This window comes from Parasteatoda tepidariorum, chromosome X2 (genome assembly GCF_043381705.1).
Source record: "Parasteatoda tepidariorum isolate YZ-2023 chromosome X2, CAS_Ptep_4.0, whole genome shotgun sequence".
In the NCBI taxonomy this organism is placed as follows: domain Eukaryota; kingdom Metazoa; phylum Arthropoda; class Arachnida; order Araneae; family Theridiidae; genus Parasteatoda; species Parasteatoda tepidariorum.
In genome coordinates, this window is record NC_092215.1 from 35,116,500 (window position 1) to 35,143,397 (window position 26,898).

General features: G+C 30.9%; 1 protein-coding gene and 1 long non-coding RNA gene across 2 annotated transcripts in view; both read left to right on the top strand.

The window, feature by feature from the left end:
* LOC139427292 (uncharacterized) overlaps positions 1-9,690 on the top strand; it is a 297,439-nt gene extending 287,749 nt beyond the window's left edge. Inside the window, exon 2 of the long non-coding RNA XR_011638412.1 lies at positions 9,648-9,690. This is a non-coding gene — a long non-coding RNA (uncharacterized lncRNA). The remainder of the gene's footprint in view (positions 1-9,647) is intronic.
* A 980-nt stretch (positions 9,691-10,670) lies between these two features.
* Positions 10,671-26,898, top strand: part of LOC107453414 (glycine receptor subunit alpha-2) — a 36,013-nt gene continuing 19,785 nt past the window's right edge. The window contains exons 1-3 of the mRNA XM_071188429.1: positions 10,671-10,752; positions 13,298-13,365; positions 24,373-24,471. Of these exons, the coding sequence (XP_071044530.1) occupies positions 10,671-10,752; positions 13,298-13,365; positions 24,373-24,471 (249 nt within the window). The remainder of the gene's footprint in view (positions 10,753-13,297; positions 13,366-24,372; positions 24,472-26,898) is intronic.

Below are 26,898 nucleotides of genomic sequence, written 5' to 3' on the forward strand. Positions count from 1 at the left end.
TATGCGTATAAGATAATCACAGAGATAAGGGAAGCATTTAGAAATTTTTCTAGAGTATGGGGCAGATACTTTTTTTTTGTTACTAATATATTTTTTTTTTACGAAACAGTTAATACTATGAAGAAAAAAAAACTATAGACGGTAAAAACCATGGAAAAACAGGTTTTTCCCCAAAACGCTAAAAATCATGATAAATGCCGGTTTAACCTCTCATAAAAATGCGTGAATTTTCCAAATTCTTGTCTCAATACTGCCTAAATGCATGCATATAAGATGATGACGGAGATAAAAAAAAATTAAAAAATTCTGAGTAAGAGAAAACTTTTTTTTTATTTTTTTATTTATTTTTTTTAAACAAAACAGTTAATACTATGGGAAAAAATTTATAGACTGTAAAAACCATGAAAAAAACATGTCCCCCCCCCCAATAATAGTAAATACCTGTAAAAACTTCACATAAAAATACCGTAAATACCGAGCTAACCCTGGATATTCTAAAAGACGATAGAGAACGCACAAAAAAAATTTCAGATTTTTGGTTAATTTTGTCAACTTTTTATAAGGTTCAACTCGGCGTAACTATAACAAAATAGCGTATAACATAAGTGTATTTGAATTATTTAGATTGTTGTAGTTCATTTACGTCGCCCTAGAGCTGCACAATGGGCTATTGGCGACGGTCTGGGAAGCATCCCTGGGGATGATCCGAAGACATGCCATCACAATTTTGATCCTCTGCAGAGGGGATGGCACCCCCGCTTCGGTAGCCCAACGACCTGCACGCGAAGTCNATTTTCTAAAATCGATTTCACAGCTTTAAAGAGGGATAAATAGCGATTCCGAAACACCTATTAAAAGCCTTTTTTCTTTAATATTTACAAAAGTTTGACCACTTGAAAGTTGACAAACTGAAAAAATGGGTAGACTCGCCCCGTTTTACGGTAATACTATGAAGAAAAAAAAACTATAGACGGTAAAAACCATGGAAAAAACAGGTTTTTCCCCAAAACGCTAAAAATCATGATAAATGCCGGTAAAAACCTCTCATAAAAATGCGTGAATTTTCCAAATTCTTGTATCAATACCGTCTAAATGCATGCATATAAGATAATGACGGAGATAAAAAAAAATTAAAATATTCTGAGTAAGAGAAAACTTTTTTTTTATTTTTTTTTTTTATTTTTTCAACAAAACAGTTAATACTATGGGAAAAAAATTTATAGACTGTAAAAACCATGAAAAAAACATGTCCCCCCCCCCCCAATTATAGTAAATACCTGTAAAAACTTCACATAAAAATACCGTAATTACCGTGTTAACCCTGGATATTCTAAAAGACGATAGAGAACACACAAAAAAAAATTCAGATTTTTGGTTAATTTTGTCAACTTTTTATAAGGCTCAACTCAGCGTAACTATAACAAAATGGCGTATTACATAAGTGTATTTGAATTATTTAGATTGTTGTAGTTCATTTACGTCGCCCTAGAGCTGCACGCGAAGTCGAGCTCTTTACGGTAGAACAGTTTAACGAGGACCAATACCGCACACCCTCGATCCCTACGCAGACTGATCCAAGTTTTCACTTACCCGCACACTGACCGCAGCCAGTGATGCTTGACTTCGGTGATCTGCCGGGAAGCGTTTCTTAATGATCAGTCCACTGCGGGACTGAATTAATTAGAAGTAGTAGTGAGAAAAAAACCCTATAAAATTTACTAAACCAAGAATCATATATTAAAAGACTATAACTCAAAAATATTAATCCGCTGTTGGGAGCAAGTTGGGATCACTGCATTAAAGTTTAACTAAACTCCCAAACTTTCCGTAACTTATTTTATATTGCATTCTAAAATGAAGATTTCCAAAAAAATATATTTTAAACATATGTTTATTGCACTTTTAAAGCGATTTTGAATTTTTGCTGTCATATTAGATTCATGCAATTTCAAAAAATCCTGCATTACTTCATAAAATAATTCCAAAACACAATGTTTGGTCGTAATAATTTATATAATCCAAAAAGGTTTATTTGAATCCAAAAATTTATAATAAATAACACTCAGGTTTATTATCTATAATTTCAAACGCAGTTTGAAAAATATTTATTAATATTTGAATGTATAACTGTAACTTGATACTAAAAAGATATGTGAGTTATGTTTATTTATCAGTAGAAGGTTGAATTCCAATGAAATTAGTTTTGTAAAATCAGAGCATTGGCCGGTATCAGTTAACTCAACCTTGCCAATCTAGAATATTATTCTTGTGTTACATGCTTTGCCACGTGACTAAGAATTTCTCAATGCATTTTCATTTTCAGTTTTGGGGTACATATCACGTTTTAACTCCCTATTCTTTTTGTTATAAAGAAAACAATATTAATTTAGGAATTTTTAAGAAGAGAGGGGTACGCTTCTTTTAAAAAACAAAGTAGGGGAGAGTGGGGTCAATTGTAATATTTTTTACTTAACTATTTTTAACTAACAAAAAATCCAATATATTATTAGTATTAATTGACAGACGAGTAAAGTAGACTAACCTCTACTAGAAAAAAAAATAAATACCTTATTTTAAATGTTATTATATTAGTTATTAACAATTTTTGACAGTCGTGCACTTGTTACAATTGTCCCCACTTACGGGGTCAATTGTAACAGTTCATAAATTCAACTAAAACATAGTTAATTATACATATTATCATAGTTGTGATATATTTTTTTATTGATCAAAATAGTAGTGATATTTTAGGAGTAAAAATAATAATGAGCAGAGACCTAAAGGGTTAAACTTTTAACTTTAAGGGGTTAAAAATTTTAATTTATGCTGTGAAAGGTGACAAATAAAATAATGCACATGCAGCATAATATAAATATAGGAAACTATTGGTGGTTCTTAAAGAGTATTGGTGGTTCTTAAAGAGTATCTTTGCATTATTATTCATATAATAATGCAAATTATATACTAGACCATAAAAATACATGACTAACACATTTTCATTATTTATTATTTAGATTTAAAAAGTTTCTGAAAGGCAAAGAGTCAGTAAGAAGAGTAACAAAAAGAGAGAACGTTTTTTTGGAAAAAGAGCGCTTTTGAATCGAAATGCATTTGTTCCATCACTATAAACTAGTATTCATATAATAATAAAAATGATATACTGGACCATAAAAAATACCTAACTAACATATTTTCACTATTTATCATTTGGGTTTCAAAGTTTCTGAAAGGCAAAGAGTTAATAAAAAAAAATTTAAAAAAGGCATGTTATTTCTTTTTCTTTTCTTTTTTTTTTTAAGAAAAAGTGCATTATAGAATCGAAATGAGTATGTTCCAGCATTATAAACTGTTATTCATATAATAATACAACTGATATACTAGACCATAAAAAATACATAACTGAAACATTTTCATTATTTATCATTTAGGTTTAAAAGCTTCTGAAATGTAAAAAGTTAGTAAAAAGGATAACAAGAAAAGGGTCACGTTTCTTTATTTATTATTTGTATTATGGAAAAAGGGCATTTTTGAATCGAAATGCGTTTGTGAGAGCATAATAAACTGTTATTCATATAATAACACAAATGATATACTAAACCATAAAAAATACATAACTAACGCCTTTTCATTATTTATCATTTAGGTTTCAAAGTTTCTAATAAAACAAATAGTTAATAAAAAGGGTAACAAAAAATTAGTATGTTTTTATTCATAGAAAAAATGCGTTTTTGAGTCGAAATGCGTTTGTTCCAGCATTATAAACTGTTATTCATAGAAAAATACGAATGATATACTAGACCATAAAAAATTAAAAAATACATAACTAACGCAGTTTCATTATTTATCATTTAGGTTTCAAAGTTTCTAAGAAACAAATAGTTAATAAAAAGGGTAACAAAAAATTAGTATGTTTTTATTTATAGAAAAAGTGCGTTTTTGAGTCGAAATGCGTTTGTTCCAGCATTATAAACTGTTATTCATATAATAATACAAATGATATACTAGATCATAAAAAATAGATAACTAACGCAGTTTCATTATTTATCATTTAGGTTTCACAGTTTCTAAAAAACAAATAGTTTATAAAAAAAGGATAGCAAAAAATTAGTATATTTTTATTTATAGAAAAAGTGCGTTTTTGAGTCGAAATGCATTTGTTCCAGCATTATAAACTGTTATTCATATAATAATGCAAATGATGTACTAGACCATAAAAAAATAGATAACTAACGCATTTTCATTATTTATCGTTTAGGTTTCAAAGTTGCTAAAAAACAAATAGTTAATAAAAAGGATAACAAAAAATTAGTATATTTTTATTTATATAAAAAGTGCGTTTTTGAGTCGAAATGCATTTGTTCCAGCATTATAAACTGTTATTCATATAATAATGCAAATAATGTACTAGACCATAAAAAAATACATAACTAACGCATTTTCATTATTTATCATTTAGATTTCAAAAATTCTGAAAGGCAAAGGGTTCATGAAAGAGAAACAAATAAAAGGTACGGCAGTATACTGTTGTGCAATAGAAAAATCAACGCAAGCGACAAAAAATTCAAAATTGAGACGATTAGATACTTGACACTTTTGTATGATAAGCTACCTATTGCACAAAAAATTTCTTTTTATCTGTTCTTTAAAATTCTATTTTAGTGTTTATAGCATTAGCAATAGAGAAAAAAATAGTTGTCAAGCCACTTTTTTCAAAATCAATCGTGAAACATGTTGTTTTTTAATTGCATAACAGTATACACTTTCATGTGTTTTGGAGGGACACAATTCTTTAGTAAATAAATTTTTCAAAGAGAGCCAAATTCAGCTGAACAATTCAATTCACTACTGGCAGGAATTTTAATTTCTTATAAAAGATTAGACAGAGTATCAACAAGAATATATCAGAAGTGAGATAAAAGCTTGAGGTTACAAAAATAACTGCTTAACTTAACACGTGCGTCTGTTATTGTTACTTTTGTGTATCGACTCCGAGAGCGATTTAAGAATAGAAAGTAGTAAAGTAAGCCAAAAACGAGAAATGCTTCGAAAAAAAAATGCGAATAAACATCACAGGAGTTTCGATGCGTACAGAGAACCTCAATAGATATAGATTAAAAAATTTAGAACCCAAGCTAATGTGACATTATCTTGATGAGAAAGTAAAGTACTATTAATTAAGAATTTTTGTGAAAAAATCTTAATAATTAATAATAAGAAAATTTAATAATCTGAAAAATTTCATTTGTGAAAAAAATCTTACTAGGATTATTTTAACCCTTTGACGCAAAACGTTTAATAAACATATTTTTCATACTTTATTCATTATTTTGCATTAATTTAGGTCTAAATAAGTGAAAAATGTTAAGTTTATCATTGTAATAATTTAAGGTTATAAAATACAGCTTGAAATATAGATGTCTTTCTCTTCAAAAAAAAATTCTTTTTTTTTCTCTTGAAAAAACTATATTTAACATTTTAATAATTTAGGGATATGAAATACCGCATAAAATACCGGTGACTTTTTCTGCGTTAATGGTAAAATCATCCAAACAATAATCTTTCAAATTTGAAATTACTTGCAGTTATTTGGATTAAAGAGAAACAGTTACTCATCAAAGAAATTTCTTACATTCACAAAATCAATTATCAATAAATTTTTGAGTGTGAATGAAAAATAAAATCGAACTCCTTTTTCTAGATTTTTATTTTTTAGTACGAATATAATTCTGATGATCTGATAGATTTATTTAGTAACTATTAAAATGTTTTTAGTAAGTAAAAAATTCCAAAATGCATTTCTGCTTCTAATTAGAGCGTCAAAAAAAATATGCAAAAGGGACACCGGTGTCACTTCTGCCTCAAAGAGGTAATAGATTACATAAATTAAAGATTTATTTATTATTCAAGAAACCCACGGGTCTATTTCTAAATACATAGGTTTCGACTGTTTCATTGAAACAATGAACATCTTTTTTATTAAAAGTTGTTCTAATATACTTTCCATAAACATTTAATCTGATTTTTCGTTATTACTAATTTTCCATGTAAATGTTCAAAAACAGAATGTAAAAATCTACTTAGCTTTCAATGGGCAGTAAAAACGCAAAACTAATCTTTCTTACTCCGAGGTATAACGATATTTCCGCAGATTTTTCTTGTTTTTTTTTTTTAATTTCCTCACTAACAAAGAACTGTCCATCCCAAATCATCACTTCTCTAAGAAGCAAACTAAAAACTAAGTTATATTTTTATATTTATCGGAGCACCACTATGGAGCTAATATCCGAAATCGGACCACTGCTTTTGCATCAAAAATATCCCATATCTCTCTCCTCTTTTTCATAAAATATATCAAGCTGCTAGTCAATGTATAAGTTTCCACTGTTTCACTGAAACAATGAATATCTGCTTTATTAAAAAAAATGATCTTATCTACTTTCCATGAACAAATACTCTGATTTTTTTTAATTACTAATTTTCTACGTAAATGTTAAAAAATAAGATGTAAAAATCTCATTAGTTTAAAAACAAGCTGAAAAATCGTAAAACTAATCTTTCTTATTACGGCTTTAATAATATTTTCACAGATTTCATTTTTTTAATTCCATTTCAAACAAGGAACTATCTATCCCAAATTATCACTTCTCGAAGAAGCAAACTTAAAACGTAGTTATTTTCTCAAAAAAATTTTTTTAATTTATTAAGGTATTTAAAATCAAATATATGCATCGAAATGTCCAGTTAAAATACTTAAACATACATATTAAAACATATAATAGCACACTTAATTACGTAATTATTAATACATAATAAGTAATGAAATTAAGTTATGCTTTGTTCCCTCATAAAAATGCAAACAATAATTAGCGAAACATTTCTGCATAATATAACAAACGAAAGAGGTCGCAAAAACTAACATAAAAAAGGAATGAATATTTAATTTTAATTAATCATATCATAATATATTCACGATGCAATCTAATCCCGTATTTTAGTGTACGAAATATTATTTATTTCTACGAAAAAGTTTATGGAATGAAGGATATTTAATTTAGAATTGTGAAACTACTAGCGCAACAATTCGCATTTCAAATGCAATTCAATTCTGTGGAAGCTAGCCAGAGTTCAACTATGCCAGAACTTCTCTTTCTTTAGCCTTCAAAGAACTAATATCAAATTTGAAAGGTAGAATCAAAATAAAATGGATATCGGTGTTTTTTTGACAAAAAAATGGATTTTTCAAACACTTATCTTTGTTTTATTTTGTTCATTAACAGGGTAAGTTTTGTTTCTTACTATTTTCATGATTTGAAACAAACGATACTTGCTTAATAACTAATCACTGTTTATTTATTTATTTCTTTTTTTTTTAAATTGTGCTGTTTTTGTACTTTTAAAAATTTGAAAAACGGAACCGAATTTTAAGTTTAAATGAGTTTAATGTTTTTCTTAACAAAAAAAAACTATAAATGTTTCCGAGGGCTTGTTTTTTGTTGTATTAAATATTTAGAATTTTAGAATTAAATATTTAGAATTTTATATTTAGAATTAAATATTTAGAAATATTTAGAATTAAATATTTAGAATTAAATATTTAGAAATATTTAGAATTAAATATTTAGAAATATTTAGAATTGAATATTTAGAAATATTTAGAATTAAATATTTAGAAATATTTAGAATTAAATATTTAGAAATATTTAGAATTGAAAATTTATATTATGAAATTTCATAACTATTATAACTGGTTAGAATCAATTAATTCTGGTCAACTAATTATTTGCAATGTGAATTTTGAAGGAATTAATTTTATTTAGATGGTTTTTGTGTTTAAATTTCAGGTTATTTTATCAAATTTATATTTTACATGAGTGGTAAAAGAAAACCCCCTTGTAAACAAGCTCTTTTTTATAATATAAAAGGGTTTTCTTAGCATTTATTTTTCAACTATTAAACATTTTAATAAGAAGAGTTTTTGAAGTAATAAATCCCGGTTTAATAATTAGTGGAATTGTTATTTCTTTTTTTAAAAAAATCTGTTGTATCGATATGGGTTTTTTATGTTTAGAGAGTTTACAATTTAAAACATATCATTTTATCAAATTTATTTTTAACTTCCTATTTTAAAAGCTACAATTAAATTAAAAAAAGTCCAGCTTAAAGAACAGTTATAGGAGTTTTTTTTATAAAAAAAAGGAATTTTTGTAAGTAATTTTACATTTGTTCTTTTATGTTTATTTACTAAGTAAATTGTATTTTTGTAATCTTTACGATTTGAAACAATGAACAACTCCGAAATGTGGATTCAGTTTTTGCTCTTAAAATGTAATTATATAAGAATGTTTTATACATTATAATTTAAAAATCAAATTTATTTAAAATAACGATTTTGAAAATTAGAATCCAAAAATAAATTTGAAGCAAATTTTTTTTAGAGTAAAAAATTTATTTTAGTGCCTACTTTTATTACATTAAAATTTTTAACTCTATAATATGAATGTTTATAACTTTTATGATTGATTTCAAGAAATTAATTTTCGTTTAATAACTAGGACTGATTAGGGATATTGTGAATGTTGTAAAAAAGCTGATTTTTTTTTTGTATTTGGGATTATACAAGTTAAATCATTTCATTTCATAAAGATCATTTTTAAAAGAGATTTTGAAAGAAATAAGCTTTAAACTGGTTTTTTATATTAAAAGTTTTTTTTTTTTGAGCACCTCTTTTTTTAATTTATATATTTTAAAAAAGATTGCATGAATTATTATATCTTCTGTGATTAATTTGAAGTAATTAATGCTGGCTTATTAATTAGTGACAAATAAACTTCCATGAACCCCTGGCCCACAGCGGGCTGTTGCTCTTATAATCTTATTTAATTAACAACACTATGTTGTAAAAACCTATAGTTTTTTAAATTTATTTTTATATTTAGAATTGACAAATCAAATCTTAGTTTCATCAAACTCATTTTTAACACATAATTTAAATTAAAATCATTACTTAAAAATGGTTTCCAACTCCGATTTAAAATATATAAATTTAGTTCATTAAAGTTTTTTTAATAAATAACATGAATTAGCTCAATTTTTATGATGAACTTGAAGTACCTTATCATTGAGGCACCTTATTCGAGTGCGTATTGTTCATTTACAGAAACGCAATCAGCTAGTATATGCAATTAATTTGATCTATAAACATTTTCCATTTTAAATTTTTTTAATAAAAATAAAAAAAGTGGCGCTGCATATGAACTTTTAAATCACTCATATTTAGTGATGTGGAAAGTTACTTTGAATCAAATATACAAAACGAAGAATCTTACATTAAAACATAAACGTAACACTAGAAGAAGTTTTCCCAAAAAAGAGTGGAAAGTTGACAGATCTGCACCTGGTTCCATCTCTTTGGTTATGGCAACAGAAGGCTTTTGAAATGTTATCTAAATTACCATTAATTCTATAAGCGTTCGTCTATAGCTCAATAAAATGTTTTGCAAAAAGCGTATTAGTTGGCAGCCCTGTTTTTATTTGAAAATAAAAACATAAATGTTGGTACTTTTAACAAGAGTTTCCCTCGATGATCGTATTTATTGGCAGTTATGATATCGTTATAAAATAAATTTTTGATCTATTTCTTTCTTGAGTTTTGTTTATTTTTTTTTTTTTTTTTTTTTTTTTTTTTTTTTTTTTTTTTTTTTTTTTTTTTTTTTNCTCTTGGACATGCGCCCAGCGCACTACCGACCAGGCTAAACATTGTAGCATTAGTAAATTATGGTATTTCATGTTTCTTGCTATCATGTATTGTTCGATCAGTTCGGTAAGGGGTTCGTACTATGAGTCTTTTCAAACGCCAGCAACAGAAGGTAATACAAGTTGCATTTTGCATGTTTTTAAAATAGTTTTTCATTTGTAAACATTGTAGTATTATATATCCGTCGTTGAACAGCCAACCCAATTTTCGGGAAGACTACTAATGTTCAACTCCGTTGCCTTGTAATCTTGAACAAATCCAGAAGACAAGGAAACTCCTGGATCAGTACCCCCAGAGGTATTGATTTGTTATGGGAACATGGTGGACTTTTTGACTCGAGAGATTTAACGTGCATCAGTCACCATTTACTACACCTTTGGCCGGCTGGGATCGAACCCACGAACTCTTGGACATGCGCCCAGCGCACTACCGACCAGGCTAAACATTGTAGCATTAGTAAATTATGGTATTTCATGTTTCTTGCTATCATGTATTGTTCGATCAGTTCGGTAAGGGGTTCGTACTATGAGTCTTTTCAAACGCCAGCAACAGAAGGTAATACAAGTTGCATTTTGCATGTTTTTAAAATAGTTTTTCATTTGTAAACATTGTAGTATTATATATCCGTCGTTGAACAGCCAACCCAATTTTCGGGAAGACTACTAATGTTCAACTCCGTTGCCTTGTAATCTTGAACAAATCCAGAAGACAAGGAAACTCCTGGATCAGTACCCCCAGAGGTATTGATTTGTTATGGGAACATGGTGGACTTTTTGACTCGAGAGATTTAACGTGCATCAGTCACCATTTACTACACCTTTGGCCGGCTGGGATCGAACCCACGAACTCTTGGACATGCGCCCAGCGCACTACCGACCAGGCTAAACATTGTAGCATTAGTAAATTATGGTATTTCATGTTTCTTGCTATCATGTATTGTTCGATCAGTTCGGTAAGGGGTTCGTACTATGAGTCTTTTCAAACACCAGCAACAGAAGGTAATACAAGTTGCGTTTTGCATATTTTTAAAATAGTTTTTCATTTGTAAACATTATAGTATTAGTAAATAATGGTATTTAATGTTTCTTGCTATGCCGACCGGTCTGTGTAAGGGCAGGGAGTTGTCCTTGCCTCAGAAAGGTACTGGGTTCGAATCCTGGGTTCTTTCCTTCTCTGTGCTATCTGTCCTTACTGTGGGAGCGACGTTGGCCCACCTAATATGGTGCCCCTGTAAGAGGTCAACAAATCGCCCTGTAGATGCCTGAATTGACGGATGTTAACACAGGCGGGCATTAGGAAAAAAAATGTTTCTAGCTATCATGCATCGATTTATCATATCCATAGATATATTAATAATTTCTATCACATCATTGATGTCACTAAGCAATTAAAATGTTTGCAATTTTTTATCCCAAAAATTTGTTTTCTTTCTATTTGTGCATAGCTCATTAAAAAAGCCACGATGATTCAGTGATTATGGCACATATTGAACTGTCAATATGAAGAACTGTGGTTCGATCCCCAGCAGCAGCTTAAAACCCACCCAGCTTCACATCGATTGGCATCATCTGTGAAATGAAGGTAGCCTGTAGGCAATGCTTATGACGTCGTCGAACGATTGGGAACGAAATTGTGTAACCCATAAATTCCCTGGCCTACATCGGGCTGTTTAAGACATACTTTATTATCCAGTAAAATTAAGATTTATGTACACCTGAAATACAGTAAAGGAAAGATGATTGCTGGAAAAAAGAGCGAAGACATCTTGTGTGGAAAAAAAATGCTCCTGTGCCATTAAATGTTGGTTTTTTAAACTCCCTAACTTTTATTTTAAAACTGTAACTAAGTTACACTAAGGAACGAGTTAATTATAAACGAGAGAGACAGGGTTTATATTTTATTGTTCATTTCTAACAATACAATGCAATTACAGTTACAAATACAATTATAAATTCATTACTTAGAAAAACCATGATTTTTTTCCAGTTCTTTTATGGCACAATGCCTTGGTGTTTTTCTTCCACAATTATACCTTTAATTGCAGATAGATTTCTTTTCAAAACTCTTTATTTTAGCTTATTTTGAAGGGGAACATAAATTGTTTCTGTAGAGTTCTTATAACAACTCTTTATTTCAGCTTTTTTTGAAAGGGAACATAAATCGTTTCTGTCTCAAAAAGGATGAGGGATGTGATTTTTAAGATAGCATTTATATGAAACTTGGGTATTTCTTTTCTTGAAAATGAGCCAATTCCGCTGATTTTCTTTTCCACGCGTTTGCAGATACATTTACCTACAAGTTGATATAGTTCTTTATTTATTTATTTATTGAGAAACGATGCCGTTTTGAGAAAAGCTAAATAAAAAATTGCAGATTTTGTATTGTTTGGAAGTTTGAATGACTCTATCAACAAAAAGCATCGATAACTCATGAAAGTGCCAGAACTTGTCCTAATAGTGAACTTTTACCCCTTAACTTGTGCGCTCGAGTTAATTCGAGCGCGATAAACAGGCCAACTGTGTACACTCGAGATAATTCAAGCGGCGTTGTGTTTTATGCTACTATAATTTTTCCCACTCGAATATAATCGAGAATTGAAAATAACAATGTGAAAGCTAAGAAAAAAAATCGTTTTATTGATATTTATCACTTACACAGGATTGTAAACTATGACACTTATTTATTCAAGAATAAAATATACAGAGATGCCAACTTGCTCCGGACAGCAAATATATATTTTAAAGTGGTAGTTTATCAATTGTGATTCTGGATTTAACAAATTCACTTTAGTAAATTTTTATTCAAAACTATTTCTGAATAATTCGCAGGCTTATATAATTCACAACTTATAATACTTATGTCATGCTATACCTTTTAAAAAGCACGCAAAAATAGTCAAATATTTGCAAAATATACTTAGTTATTTATCGTTATTATTTTGGCAAATCCGGAGCAGTTGGCATCTCTGAATGTAGCCTTTTACCGTGGAACAAAAGCGCAGTGTATCATTAAAAGAAAAGACAATGTTCTAAAGTGTGTGTTTTTACATAAAAAAAAATTTAGGGGGGGCGGTTTTTTTCAAACAATCTGTGCGTTAAGGGGTTAATATTCAGTAAAGAAATTACTGCGGTGCAATTGTTCAACCTAGATTTTCAGGGCAGCATAACTCTTTAAAGCAACCTTGCCCCATGAAAAAGAGTGCGTGTCCATAAGTAGGCAGCGACATGCTAATAATATAGCAAAGCAAAACTTTGGTTGTTGTTGCTTCATTTAGATAAACCCCTTAAAACATATTTAGATTTCACTTTTAAAGAAATGATCTTGAATGACCTTGAACATTCAAATTTACTACCGAGGAGGGCAATATTCATATTCATTTTTCAAAACCTGTTTAAATATAAAAAATAATCAAACCAATTAAAAAGTACAACAACCACACTTTGTCTGAAGCTCAAAATAATGTCTCTTACATAAGGGTTTGATGAAAATTTAAATATCATCTAAATCAGTCTCATTAATTATGATTCCTTTGATTCCATACAGGTTCTCCTGCTGATGTCAGCATTCAAATAGAAATTTTGAACATACGGGGAATAAACGTGGTAGATATGGTAAGATAATTTTTCATTTCTTTAAAAAAAACTTGACAAGATAGCTGCCTAGTCCAAGTGTTTTGACTTTTCTGGGCACCTGGGACACGAAGCGCCCCCTATCCCATTCATCACAAAATTTCAGTGCTATTTTAGGTTGGACATTGAAGAGAGCAAGCAGTGGGGTTGCTCACAGGATAGCTGTCTTGTCTTGTCCTGAATTGAGAGCTTGGCAAAAGATAGCTGCCAACATCTACGAATTGTTCGTAGTATTTTATTTTTATCGTGGTAACCAATCTTGTACTTTTTTTTTAATTCATGAATTAATAAAATAAATTTAATATGATTTTGACTACCACTAAATGCAAATAAATATACAGGGTGTCTCAGTTAAACGTTTCAGAACTCCTAAGAGGGGTAGAGTACATCCCGACGAATCGAAATCATATAGCAATGCGGGGTCGGATTTGCTTTCCAGAGGCGGCAGATGGCGTTGTACGAAAGTTCCGAGCTTTCCAGTGCGTTGGCCTCTTCGGTCACCAGACCTATCATGTCTTGCTTTTTATTTCTGGGGTCATATGAAAACGCTGGCTTGTGGCACCCCTGTTGACAATGCTGAGGAGCTGGTTGTAAGAATTGCAGTAACTGCCGGAGAAATTCGAGATATGCTTGGAGTATTGCTGAATGTTCGGATGTCCATGCGCGGAAGATGTGAGGTGTGCATTGTAGCCGGTGGCAGAAACTTCGAACACTTACTTTGACCCATGTACCTTATGCTTATTTCAATGTATTATTAAAACGATTTTTCACTTACGGTCTCTTTTCTTTATGGTGCTTCTGTGTACATTACCGCTTCAGGAAAGCATTTCCGAACCCCGCATTGCTGTATGATTTCGAGTCGTCAGGATGCTCTATACCACTCTTAGGAATTCTGAAACGCTTAACTGAGACACCCTGTATATAAGAGCCAGTTATAGAAACGAAAATGAGTGTGCAAGCCATACCAATCGTGAAAAGATAAATTTATCTACAATTGCATTTCAATCAGTCGCTCACTACAGCTTAGGAAATACTTCCTCGGAAAGAGTAAAAATTTGAAGGTCAGCTTATAAGACGCAGGAATACTACAAAAAAGGTTTTTTCAGGGCTCCACAAATTAAGAATAGCTGTATCGTGTGAACTTCTTTCAAAAAGATGAAGACTGATAGCTCAATTACTTCACTCTTAAAATTTGACTTAGAAAAACAAATCATTCGTGCTCACCCTAATATATTAATAATACATATACTTGTATTTTGATACTTTATTTTGAACAACTGACCCAGTTTTGAGTTTGCGATTACCAGTCCAGAAGACAAGGGAACACTTGTATCAAGCATTGAGACAAATTAGACTTCGGGGAAAACTTTTTAATGGTACTAACCAAAACCCAAAATTAAGCCACCGCTTTTTATTTTTTAACATCCAGATGCTGATTCCTTACGAATACATTTATGACTTACCCGTCCCGAAATGGTTAATGTTAACAACGAAATAATTGATTTATCAGTCTTTAACTTTTTGAAGAAAACAAAAGATCACCAATCAAAATACAATAAAAAACTTTCAATGTCTGTAAATAATTTATAGTTCAAGGGGGAAATTTTACGGCATTCATTCCCTCTATTGCTGGACAATTGAAGCATTTTAAATTCAGGAATTAAACGTCCGATAAATAATTTCAAATTATTCATAAAAATATTAATTTCCGTATATCCGCTTGCTTTAATATTAACAATGAAATAATTGATTAATCAGTCTTTAACTTTCTGATGAAGAAAAAGAAAGATCACCAACCAATATACAATCAAAAATTTTCAATGTCTACAAACAATTCATTGCAAGTTGGAAATTTTATAGCATTCATTCCCACTGTTGCTGGACAACTAAAGCATTATAAATTGAGGCCATTATCGTTCGGCAAATAATTTCAAATTATTCATAAAAATATTTATTTCCATGTTTCCTTGTACCCACAATACTTAATGTTAACAATGAAATAATTGATTGGTCAATCTATAATTTTTGAAGGGGAAAAAAAGATCACCAACCAATAAACTAACAAAAAAAATTAATGTCACTTCAAATTGTCCATTGTTCAAGGGGGAAATTTTATGGCATTCATTATCTCTGTTGCTGGACAACTAAAGCATTATAAATTAAGGCAATTATCGTCCCGTCAATAACTTTAAATTATTCTTAAAAAATATTCAATTCATTGTTTCCGTGTATTCACAATACTTAATGTTAACAATGAAATAATTGATTGGTCAATCTATAATTTTTAGGAAGGAAAGAAAGATCACCAATCAATAAACTAACAAAAAAAATTTCATGTCACTTCAAATTGTTCATTGTTCAAGGGGGAAAGTTTATGGCATTCATTCTCTCTGTTGCTGGACAACTAAAGCATATTAAATTAAGGCAATCGTCATTCTGTAAATAGTTTCAAATTATTCATAAAAATATCCGTGTTAAAATAGAATCTTTTACATCGCCGGTTGATGCATAACATGTAACTTTTCACAAGATACTAATTTTAATCACTTTACCGCAAAGGTAAACTCAAACTTACTGGCAACTTGATTAATTACGAGATTTTTTTTCTCTGCCGGGACACTTTTGAAGTGGATGAAAGAAGATTATATTTATTGGTGTCGTACGATGTTAAATCTAAGGATTTCACCTGTCTCATTAGGGAATATTGCCAAGATTCCTTTTTCTAAAATAATTACTCATTCCTTTAGTTCTAAACAGTAGTTATCTATGCTCATTTGAAGCATTAAGTATTGTTTATCATTGCTACTACAACAGAAGCAAATTACTTGTGTCAGACAGAGGGGAGGGGGAAGAATATGACTTAGTCATCCAACCAAAAGAAGCGTGCATTTGATCACGTAAAATACTAAAATTTGTTGCTTTCATAAATTTTTAATTAGCAAACTACATTTTTTAACAGATAAACGTTTGACAAAAAATAAGTTATAGTTTCTAAATGTACTTAATAATGAAGGTTTAGATCATTACAATGTAAATATTCTTTAACTTAAGAATACTTTGTTTTTACTTTATTTTCATAACTGACGTTGGACAGCCAACTCAATTCTGAGTTTATGACTTTTAACCTTCAACGCCGTAGCCTAGTAATTTCGTACCCAACCCAAGAAGCAAAAGAACTCTTTGATCAAGCATTGGAACTAGCCTTCTTGGAGCATTTTTTGATGAAACTAACCCGCATGAGCGTAACATTGAGAGGGAAACCACAAAAAACTCGCATGGTTAGCCCAGCGGCAGGAGGATTTTAACCCATGATCCTTCTACCATTGAGGATATTTTGCAAGAGCACTGTATTCAGTAAGAGCCGAGAGCAGAATTCGCATCAAATAGTCAGTGCTGAGATTCAATCTTGGGTCATCTAATTGAGTAGCTCATTTGAGTAATTAAATGTATGTTATAATGGTAAAAAAAAATCTTGGTAGTTAAAAAAAATTTATTTTTCTCGAAAAGAAATTTAGCATGCCTTACTGACCAGTTTCAGCTCTTTACCGTCTTAGTATTTATAGGCTTTCCGCCATGTAAATAACAAGCAACGATTCATATAATATTATCTGCACACCAACACTGCAGCAAGCTGTTGCAACTGGTATGCACATGTGCAAAGCTGACACCATTTAAAATCTTACAGGAGTGATTGGATAGTCTACCGTAATTTATTGAAATTTATGGTAAATCAAAAGTGGTAGAAACCTAAAATTAAAGTTTAGTCCTGCAGATATGCCAACTTTCTCTGGAGAGTGGGTAAATATTTTCGAGAGGTAGTATTTTAATGCATGATTCTTGGTTTAGCAAATTCGATTTAAAGGGTTTTTACTCACCACGACTTCTAAATAACTCAAAGGCTTATGTGATACGCCACTTTTCTACAGTTAAGCCGTACCATCAAACTGCATACAGCCACATTTAGTTAAGAGCAAGCTGCTCCATATAATTTCCATTAGTGTTATTTTCACAAGCAAGGTGCTTGAACTTTGAAATCAGCCACCACACAGTCTGCAGAACACAAAATGTTTTCACTACATCTACTGATAAAATCATGATGGATGGGATAGGGGTCGCTGTGCGACCCAGGTGCCCAGTTAAGTTACATAAAGAAGAAGACAGTTAAGCCGTATTGAGCTTTTTGAAAAGTTGAGAAAATAAACCGAAAATTTGCAAATTTTAGTTTGTAGAGTCCGGAGCATTTGCAATAGCATTTGCGGTTATAATAAAAAAAAATTATGAATAAATTGAAATGTCTTTTTCCTAAGATCACGTTTTAGCATCAAACTGATGAGTATGCTTTACCGATAGGTTATCGCTATTTTTTGGAATTTCCACAAGGTAACAAGTCTCTACATGAAAATATTGGCGTTTTCACGAAATAAACGCTCTCTTCAAAGTTTCAAGATAACGCTTATCATTAATAGGACAAAAGTCCTTAATATATACACAGAGGGAATAAAAAGATGAAGAAAAAAACTGGTAGTAAGATCTATTCATTTACAGCTTGTTTTCACAAAGCGTAAAATATTTATGTAGTAAGACGACAATGAAAACATGCACGCTAACAAGTCAAATCAATTTTAAAAACATGGATGCTAACCTAGAAGTCCTTATAACTCTTCGTGATATTTAAAATAGTAAACTAACATAATATATGCGAATAAGATAAGATTAATTTGTTTGATTATACCAGCACTCCTAAGCTTCAATATAGATATGATTATATTACTTTTATACATACGATTATATTGCTTTTCATAAGGTGGTGGTCGAAATCATTTTAAATCAAATTTGTTCAATGAAATGTAAAGTAATTCAATGAAATGTAAAGCATAAAATTTACTACCACTTTACAAGTTGAAGAAAAATCCCGCTATCACGGAGTAAGCTGGCATGTAGAATATAGTAAAATGAAAGTAAAATAGAAACTACTCACTAATATTTACTTTTTTCCGTGAAGAAATATTTCCATATATGTACTCCACATTTAAATATATTTCTAATAATATATAATATTTCCATAGATATAAAGCTGCGAACTGTTCCTCTTTTATGAGAAATTTTTTTTATTATAATTATAATTAATTAAAATTGGTATTAAAGTACTAATTAAAGTTAACACGTTGAGTGCCACGCTAATTTTACATGGCTTGCCCGTCTGGCCAAACGGTAAATTACTGCAAACTAAATTTGCAAACATTAGCAAATTTTGCTAGTATTTTAAAAGATTTATCATGACATATCTGAAAAGAGTGGTGAATTATGTAAGCCTACGAATTGTTTAGAAATAGTGATGAATAAAAATCTACTACATTGAATTTATTAAACCAAGAATCACAATTAATAAACTACTACTTGAAAATATTTATTCGCTGTCCGGAGCAAGTTGGCTTCTCTGTGAGATATAAATAAAACTATTTTTGTATGTTCTATTTTGCATTAATTTCTTCAAACCATTTTATCGATAATAATATAAAAAATTAAAAATTTACTCAGATTATGTGCTTCTGATAATCTTGGCTTTGCCAGTCACCGGTGACCCACGTGGCGCTACGAACAAATTCAGTGCCGGTCACCGGTGACCCCCATGCCCATCGTGTTAAAGATATTTTTGTACAATTCAGCTAACATTTAAAACTTCCCCGAATGATAATCGTTTTTTTTTTTTAAATATGGTTAAGATCTTTTTAACACTAGGTTTACGGACGTTTCTTATATATCTATCTCTACGAACACGGGTCAATTTGACGCATGAACGAATACATAATATAACAGCACTTACAGAGATGCCAACTTTCTCCGGACAGCAAATATATATTTTAAGAGGTAGTTTATCAACTGTGATTCTTGGTTTAGTAAATTCAATTTAGAAAATTTTTTTCGACCACTATTTCTAAATAATTCGTAGGCTTATATATCACCACTTTACATCTACAAAAATGAGTTAGTAGTTGATGATGATGATAGTGATGGGGGGGATCTATGCTCTCCGCTTTTATTCCCCTTACTGTAACTTAGTAGTTTTTTACTCTCTTTTTTTTCTACTTATTTTGGCCTGTCCGGACCAGTTGGTATCTCTGCACTTAGAAAGCAATGTAATTATATACTATAAGAAAAAAAATGAAAATATGAGATAGATATTTTTGAAATATTCCAGTACTTTATTTTTCAATACAGGAACTAAGCAACTGAAGCCTTCAAAATCTGACACTCTGACATTCTGCGTTTGTTCTTTCTATTATTGCTTATCGGCAACAGTTGCTTATCGCTTGTTTCATTAGAGATGATGATATCGGATCGAAGTATTGTTGGTACATTCCTATTTATTATTGATCTGATGCTTACATGTTTACTCAAAATTTTGTCGAAATTGACGCATATCCGTAGCGATAGGTATACCACAAAGAGAATTTCAATATTTCAACGCTTTTAAAAGAAAATAGACTTCAATATATATTTACCTCGATCAATGGATAAAAATCATTACAGGAGATAAAATAAAAATGTAAACGGGTTTTGTAATTTTCCTTATAAAATTCGAAATGCGTCAAAATGACGCGTCCCGTAAACCTACCGTTAATCGCATTTTTTAAACTAAAGCATAAGGATTTAAGTAACAATTCGCTACCATTTGGAAAGATTTTCCTGCTAACACGGAAAAATTGGCAGTTGTATGTAAGCAGTGTTGCCAACTTTCTACGCTTTTTGTAAATATTTATTCTAATGGTAGCTATGTATATGTCGTAATGTATTATTTTTCATTCATTTATACTTATTTTCCACACCAACCCTTCAAAATGGTTCAAAAGTTCATACGAAACACCACTTCGCCCTAGCCTCTCGGGGTGAGGCTAATAAAAACTGGACAAAATTGCCTACTATTCTAAATTTTAGGTTTTTGTCTACCACTCGCTAAGGTATTTTGCAAAAAGTGTATAGTACTTAGCAGCCCTATGTTAACAGAGCTACCAATTGGGAAGCGATTTTCCAATCCAGCAGCCTTTATAGCCCGCTGTTTGGCTTACATCATGATTGCGACCAACTGACAGTCAATAGAAAACTCTCTATCGAAAAAAAAACAGAACTTTTTTGTCCTCAAATGGTGTAATGTAAAATCCTCAAATGGTGTNTTTATCATGCCATACCTGCCAACTTTTAATCCCTTCCATTATCATTTTTCCCAGTGGTATTAAAATGGAACTTTTGTAAGCTTACTTTTTGTAAGAATAGTGGTGATCAAAATCATTTAATAATTAAGTTTATAAAAGAAGAAATAGTATATAATTACTACCACTTTAAATATAAAAATAGAATCTTCCGGAAAATCCGGAAGAGTTGGCAGGTATGTCATGCCATATCTGAAAAGAGTGGTGAATTATGTAAGCCTACGAATTGTTTAGAAATAGTGGTGAATAAAAATCTACTAAATTGAATTTTTTAAACCAAGAATCACAATTAATAAACTACCAGTAGAAAATACTTATTCGCTGTCCGGAGCAAGTTGGCATCTCTGTGATATATAAGGAAAACTATTTTTGTGTCTTCTATTTTGCATTAATTTTTTCAAACCATTTTATCGATAATAATATAAAAAATTAAAAATTTACTCAAATTATGTGTTTCTAATAATCTTGGCTTCGCCGGTCACCGGTGACCCACGTGGCGCTACGAACAAATTCAGTGCCAGTCACCGGTGACCCCCATGCCCATCGTGTTAAAGATATTTTTGTACAATTCAGCTAACATTTAAAACTTCCCCGAATGATAATCGTTTTTTTTTTAAATATGGTTGGGTATATATATGCCACTATGGTTAAGATCCTTTTACCACTAGGTTTACGGACGTTTCTTATATATCTATCTCTACGAACACGCGTCAATTTGACGCATTAACGAATACATATAACAGCACTTACAGAGATGCCAACTTTCTCCGGAAAGCAAATATATATTTTAAGTGGTAGTTTATCAACTGTGATTCTTGGTTTAGTAAATTCAATTTAGAAAATTTTTTTCGACCACTATTTCTAAATAATTCGTAGGCTTATATATCACCACTTTACATCTACAAAAATGAGTTACATACCTGCCAACTTTTAATCCCTTCCATTATCATTTTTCCCAGTGGTATTAAAATGGAATTAAAACTTCAATTTTAATCAAACAAATACGTTGTATTTGAGAAAACTTGAGTTGACAACCATGAGTAGTAACGCATATTAATATATCTGCTTAATTTTTGTAAGAATAGTGGTGATTAAAATCATTAAAAAATTAAGTTTATAAAAGAAAAATAGTATATATTTACTACCACTTTAAATATGAAAATTAAATCTTCCGGAAAATCCGGAAGACTAGACTAGACTAGATATATTGTTATTTAAAGTGCCTGCCCGCGAAGCGGGCATCTGACTTTTTCATCTCTTAGTGTGTGCCCTTGGGCGACTATGACTTTTGGCTTTGGTGAGAATCCGGAAGAGTTGGCAGGTATGGAGTTAGTAGTTGATGATGATGATAGTGATGGGGGGGATCTATGCTCTCCGCTTTTATCCCCCTTGCTGTAACTTAGTAGTTATTTATCTTTTTTTTCTAATTATTATGGCGTGTCCGGACCAGTTGGTATCTCTGCACTTAGAAAGCAATGTAATTATATACTATAAGAAAAAAATTAAAATATGAGGTAGATATTTATGAAATATTCCAGTACTTTATTTTTCAATACTGGAACTAAGCAACTGAAGCCTTCAAAATCTGACATTCTGCGTTTGTTCTTTCTATTATTACTTATCGGCAACAGTTGCTTATCGCTTGTTTCATTTAAGATGACGATATCGGATCGAAGTATTGTCGGTACATTCCTATTTATTATTGATCTGATGCTTGCATGTTTACTCAAAATTTTGTCGAAATTGACGCATATCCGTAGAGATAGGTATACCACAAAGAGAATTTCAATATTTCAACGCTTTTAAAAGAAAATAGACTTCAATATATATTTACCTCGATCAATGAATAAAAGTCATTACAGGAGATAAAATAAAAATGTAAACGGGTTTTGTAATTTTCCTTACAAAATTCGAAATGCGTCAAAATGACGCGTTCCGTAAACCTACTGCTAATCGCATTTTTTAAACTAAAACATAAGTATTTAAGTAACAATTCGCTACCATTTGGAAAGATTTCCCTGCTAAAACGGAAAAATTCGGAAGCTGTATGTAAGCAGTGCTGCCAACTTTCGACGCTTTTTGTAAATATTTATTATAATGGTAGCTATGTATATGTCGCAATGTATTATTTTTCATTCATTTATACTTATTTTCCACACCACCACTTCAAAATGGTTCAAAAGTTCATACGAAACGCCACTTCGCCCTAGTCTGTCGTGGTGAGGCTTATAAAAACTGGACAAAATCGCCTAGTATTCTAAATTTTAGTTTTTGTTTACCACTCTCTAAGGTATTTTGCAAAAAGCGTAGTAGTTAACAACCCTGTGTTAACAGAACTGCCAATTGGGAAGCGATTTTCCAATCCAGCGACCTTTATAGCCCGCTCTTCTGTTTGGCTTACATCATAATTGCGATCAACTGACAGTCAAGAGAAAACTCTCCAGCGGAGAAAAAAAAAATCAAAGAATCGTTGATGGCCGCTGTTTTGTAATTTACCTACCGGGTAATAGAAACATTCTTTTCCTCAAATGTTGTAATGAGCTTTTTTTCTTTTCTTTTTTGCTTTAATACTGTTGTTTTATGCTCATGCTTTTTCTTCGTTTTATCTAATACTTCTTTATAGCTTTTGAAATTCTTTGTAGAATGTAAAATTCTTCCCCAATTGTATAAGTTAGCATGCATGATTCCCCTTTTCACTTTTTTTTTTTTTAAAGTTACTTACATTTTGGAAGTGGGTCAATTGAAGGACAGTTACTACTGGTGACACTGTTGTTAAAATCATCAATAATTTCTAACAGAGCAGGGGAATCTATTTTGCTTTTTGGTCTGTTGCATTTATCAGCAAGAAAATCAACCTCAGAGAAAACACTTTTGGAGAAGGGCCAAGTGTCTAACTTTTAAAAAAAAATCATCTTATGTTTTGAATGGTAAAAACTTGATAACATGCTGCCATAGAGAGCTCAACATCTTCATGAATAGATTGTTTTTTTTTTATTCGGTATTAGTTAACCAATCAATAAATCCAATCGTAAATGCTTACAGCCAATGGGTGTTACTTATGTGAGCAAAAAGTAGGAAAGTTTAATAATATGGAGGGACAATAGAGGGGTACATGTAAACTGTCTACATCTGCTGAAGGTATAGTGTACACAAGTGCTCCATCATGCATAATATGCAAAAACAAAAATTCTTAATCCAGTAAATATAAATTTACTTGAATGTTCATATAATATTCTGCAATAATTGATTTCAGATTATTAGTTAGCTTAAGCTATGTTTTTACTTGAAGAAATCGTTGATAAAAGTGCAACACCAGGTTAAATAAAGAAATGACTCTATGACTGCTATGGAAGTTTTGTAGAGTAGGTCTGGTACTGCCATTCATTGACAATTTTTACGGGTTTTCTATTTCGGGTTCATAAGGATCCCTTTCCCCTATCAAGAAAATTAATTGAAAATTTTATTGGGAATAATTTAGTTTCCATTATTTGCTAGATAAACATTTAGCACATCGCGAATATAAAGAGTGAAAATTGCTTAGTCATGAAATAAAATCATAAAGACAACTGCTGAAATTAAAAGAAAAAACTGCTCAGTGCCATAGATTTTTATAAAATTAAAAACACTTTGTTTATGGTTCGATAAAGCTTTAACTTAATTAGTCCGCATAAATTAAAAAGTTGAGTAGACCTCTGCGAAGTAATTTAACCAAGAAAATTTTTTTCCTTAGACTTCACATCAAAATAGTTTTTAATACAGAAAATTTTCTTAATCCTTCAAGGATGAGAATACATTTACGAAATCCTGCCGTCTGAATTTCGGGGAAGTCGGCCAAAACTACCCACCTTTGGATGATGAGCAACAATTTGTTGAGTTTAAGGTAGGAATAAATATTTAAAACTCTTTATTTCGCACATATTCTACGAATAAAGCAAAAATGAATCTAAGTTTATCTGGTTGAAGTGGGGGTTGCCAACCTAGTTGATTAAAACCCGAAATCAATACCTGCAATTTATTAACAATGCAAGATTAAGGGCACTAGCACTTAACCTTGAAACAAAACTCATCAGTGTAGAAAAGCCTTTGTCCTTAACTTTAAATGAACATCGATGAAATGAATCCAAATATTGCATGAGACTTAACCCCTTGGGGACGGGTGATTCCCAAAAGCATTCGTTCAAAATTAGAATCAGGATGTAATTAAATAAAAAACGGTAACTTAAATGTAGTCGTTTCTAATTTGACAGACTTATTTTGATTTTACTTTAATTATTATTAGTTTAATCGTATATATAATCAATGTTAATTCAAAGCATAACTAAATAGTTTTATTTTGAACAAAGTAATGGTGAATTAAATAAATCAAAAAATTATANTTTGCTTTTACTTTAATTATTGTTAGTTTAATCATATATATAATCAATGTTAATTCAAAGTATAACTAAATAGTTTTATTTTGGACAAAGTAATGGTGAATTAAATAAATCAAACAATTATAACTCCGCCCACAAATAAACTGCTAAAGAATTACTTTGATTACCAGTTTTATCTTTTTACCCTGGTCGATAAGGTTTTATACTGGCACGTATTTGTGACAGTCGGAGCGAAAGGGTTAGACCTTATTTATAGGGACCAAGTGCTTGAATCAGAGAACTGAATCCAAATTAGAAATGAATCCAAATATTGTACGAGACTTAAGCCCTATTTATAGGGACCAAGTGCTTCAATCAGAGGACTTGGAGGAATTTCTCTGTCCAAGAAATTTTATGATTTATTGAGATGTTACTTATTGGAGAGATGAAAAACCTGAATATGCGCATTGTTCAGACTCAAGATAATAAAAGTCTTACTTGCATGAAGACAAAATTACAAAATAAAATCAAAATAACACAAATAAATCCTAACATATAATTTAATTTAGACTAGAATATATGAAAACTGACATCAAAATGAAATAACCATATACAGAATCCCTGATGTCTTAGAAACAGATTGGTAAAGGTATGTAAAACTTGAATGACAAGTAAAACATGCTCTACTGTCACCCAAGGGTTTGGGCTGAGAACTTGGATGATCAATTACATGATCCAAGTAAAATAAAATTCCATCAATCTCAATAAGAGTCCAAGAACGTAATCATCCAAAAAGGCCTTAAAATGAAAAAGGTTTGGTTAGTTTTAGGCAGACATAGTTTTAGCCAGTTAAAGCTGGAAGCGTCGGACATTTTTGGGGTTTTTATCTACTAGAATAAGTTATTCTTACTTTAACTAGTAAAACCTAGATTTATCTTTTAGTTTTGCTTTATCCATAACATACACATAATATTGAGGTAATACGATATTTCTGGTGTAAGGGAGGAAGCACGTATATCCTTCAACAATTTGCATATGAGACTAGATTCTCTAAACATTTTAATTCCACTCAACTTATGCTTTAGCTTATGTGATATAGAATCTTTGTTGATCAATAAGAACATATTTAGTATAGCTTAAACTCATATTTTTGAGTGTAATTTATTATTTTTTGACTACTCGAAAGAAAAAAAATTAGCAAGAAGAGATAGCATTAAGTATAACCTATTTTTGATCACAAAGCATTTTCTATAGATTTTAAATTGTAGATTTGAATATATTTTTCGAAGGTACTGATGTCATATTCATATAATATGCTATGAAATAGACAAATTTCCATTTTATGGTACACTAAGTTAACTGTCAACCGAGCTTAAGCCAAAACGTAAATATTTTCCTCATAATGCTTCTTTATCATAGCTCTAAATATATTTTATTTTATAACTGTCGTTGAACAGCCGACCACATTTTGGGTTTAAGACTACCAATATGGTAGCACTGAGGATATTTTTCGTCAACACTGTGCGCGGTGTGAGCTGAGTGCGGAATTCGAACCCGGTTCACCTCATTGGAAGTTAAGCGCTCTATCCCCTGAGCCACCAAGACTCAACTCTGCATGTATACAAAAACCGGTTCTGAATCGTACTACGCGGTCTTTTCCTTTCTCAAATATTTTTTTCCCTAATGCGCTTACGATTGACTACTTGTATCAGTAGGGCAGATTTGTTGGCCACTCTTTCAGGGACACCTTATTACGTGGGCCAACGTTGCTCCCACAGTAAGAACAGATAATGAAGGACATCCATGCCTTTTCCATAATTCGAACCCATTACCTTTCTGATATGAGGTCACCTCCCTGATGACCCTTTCTCAAACATGCACAAAACAGAACCGATTGAACCTGTTTTCATGTTTGGAGATCAACCTACTTATAGGGTAAACATAACCCTAACAGT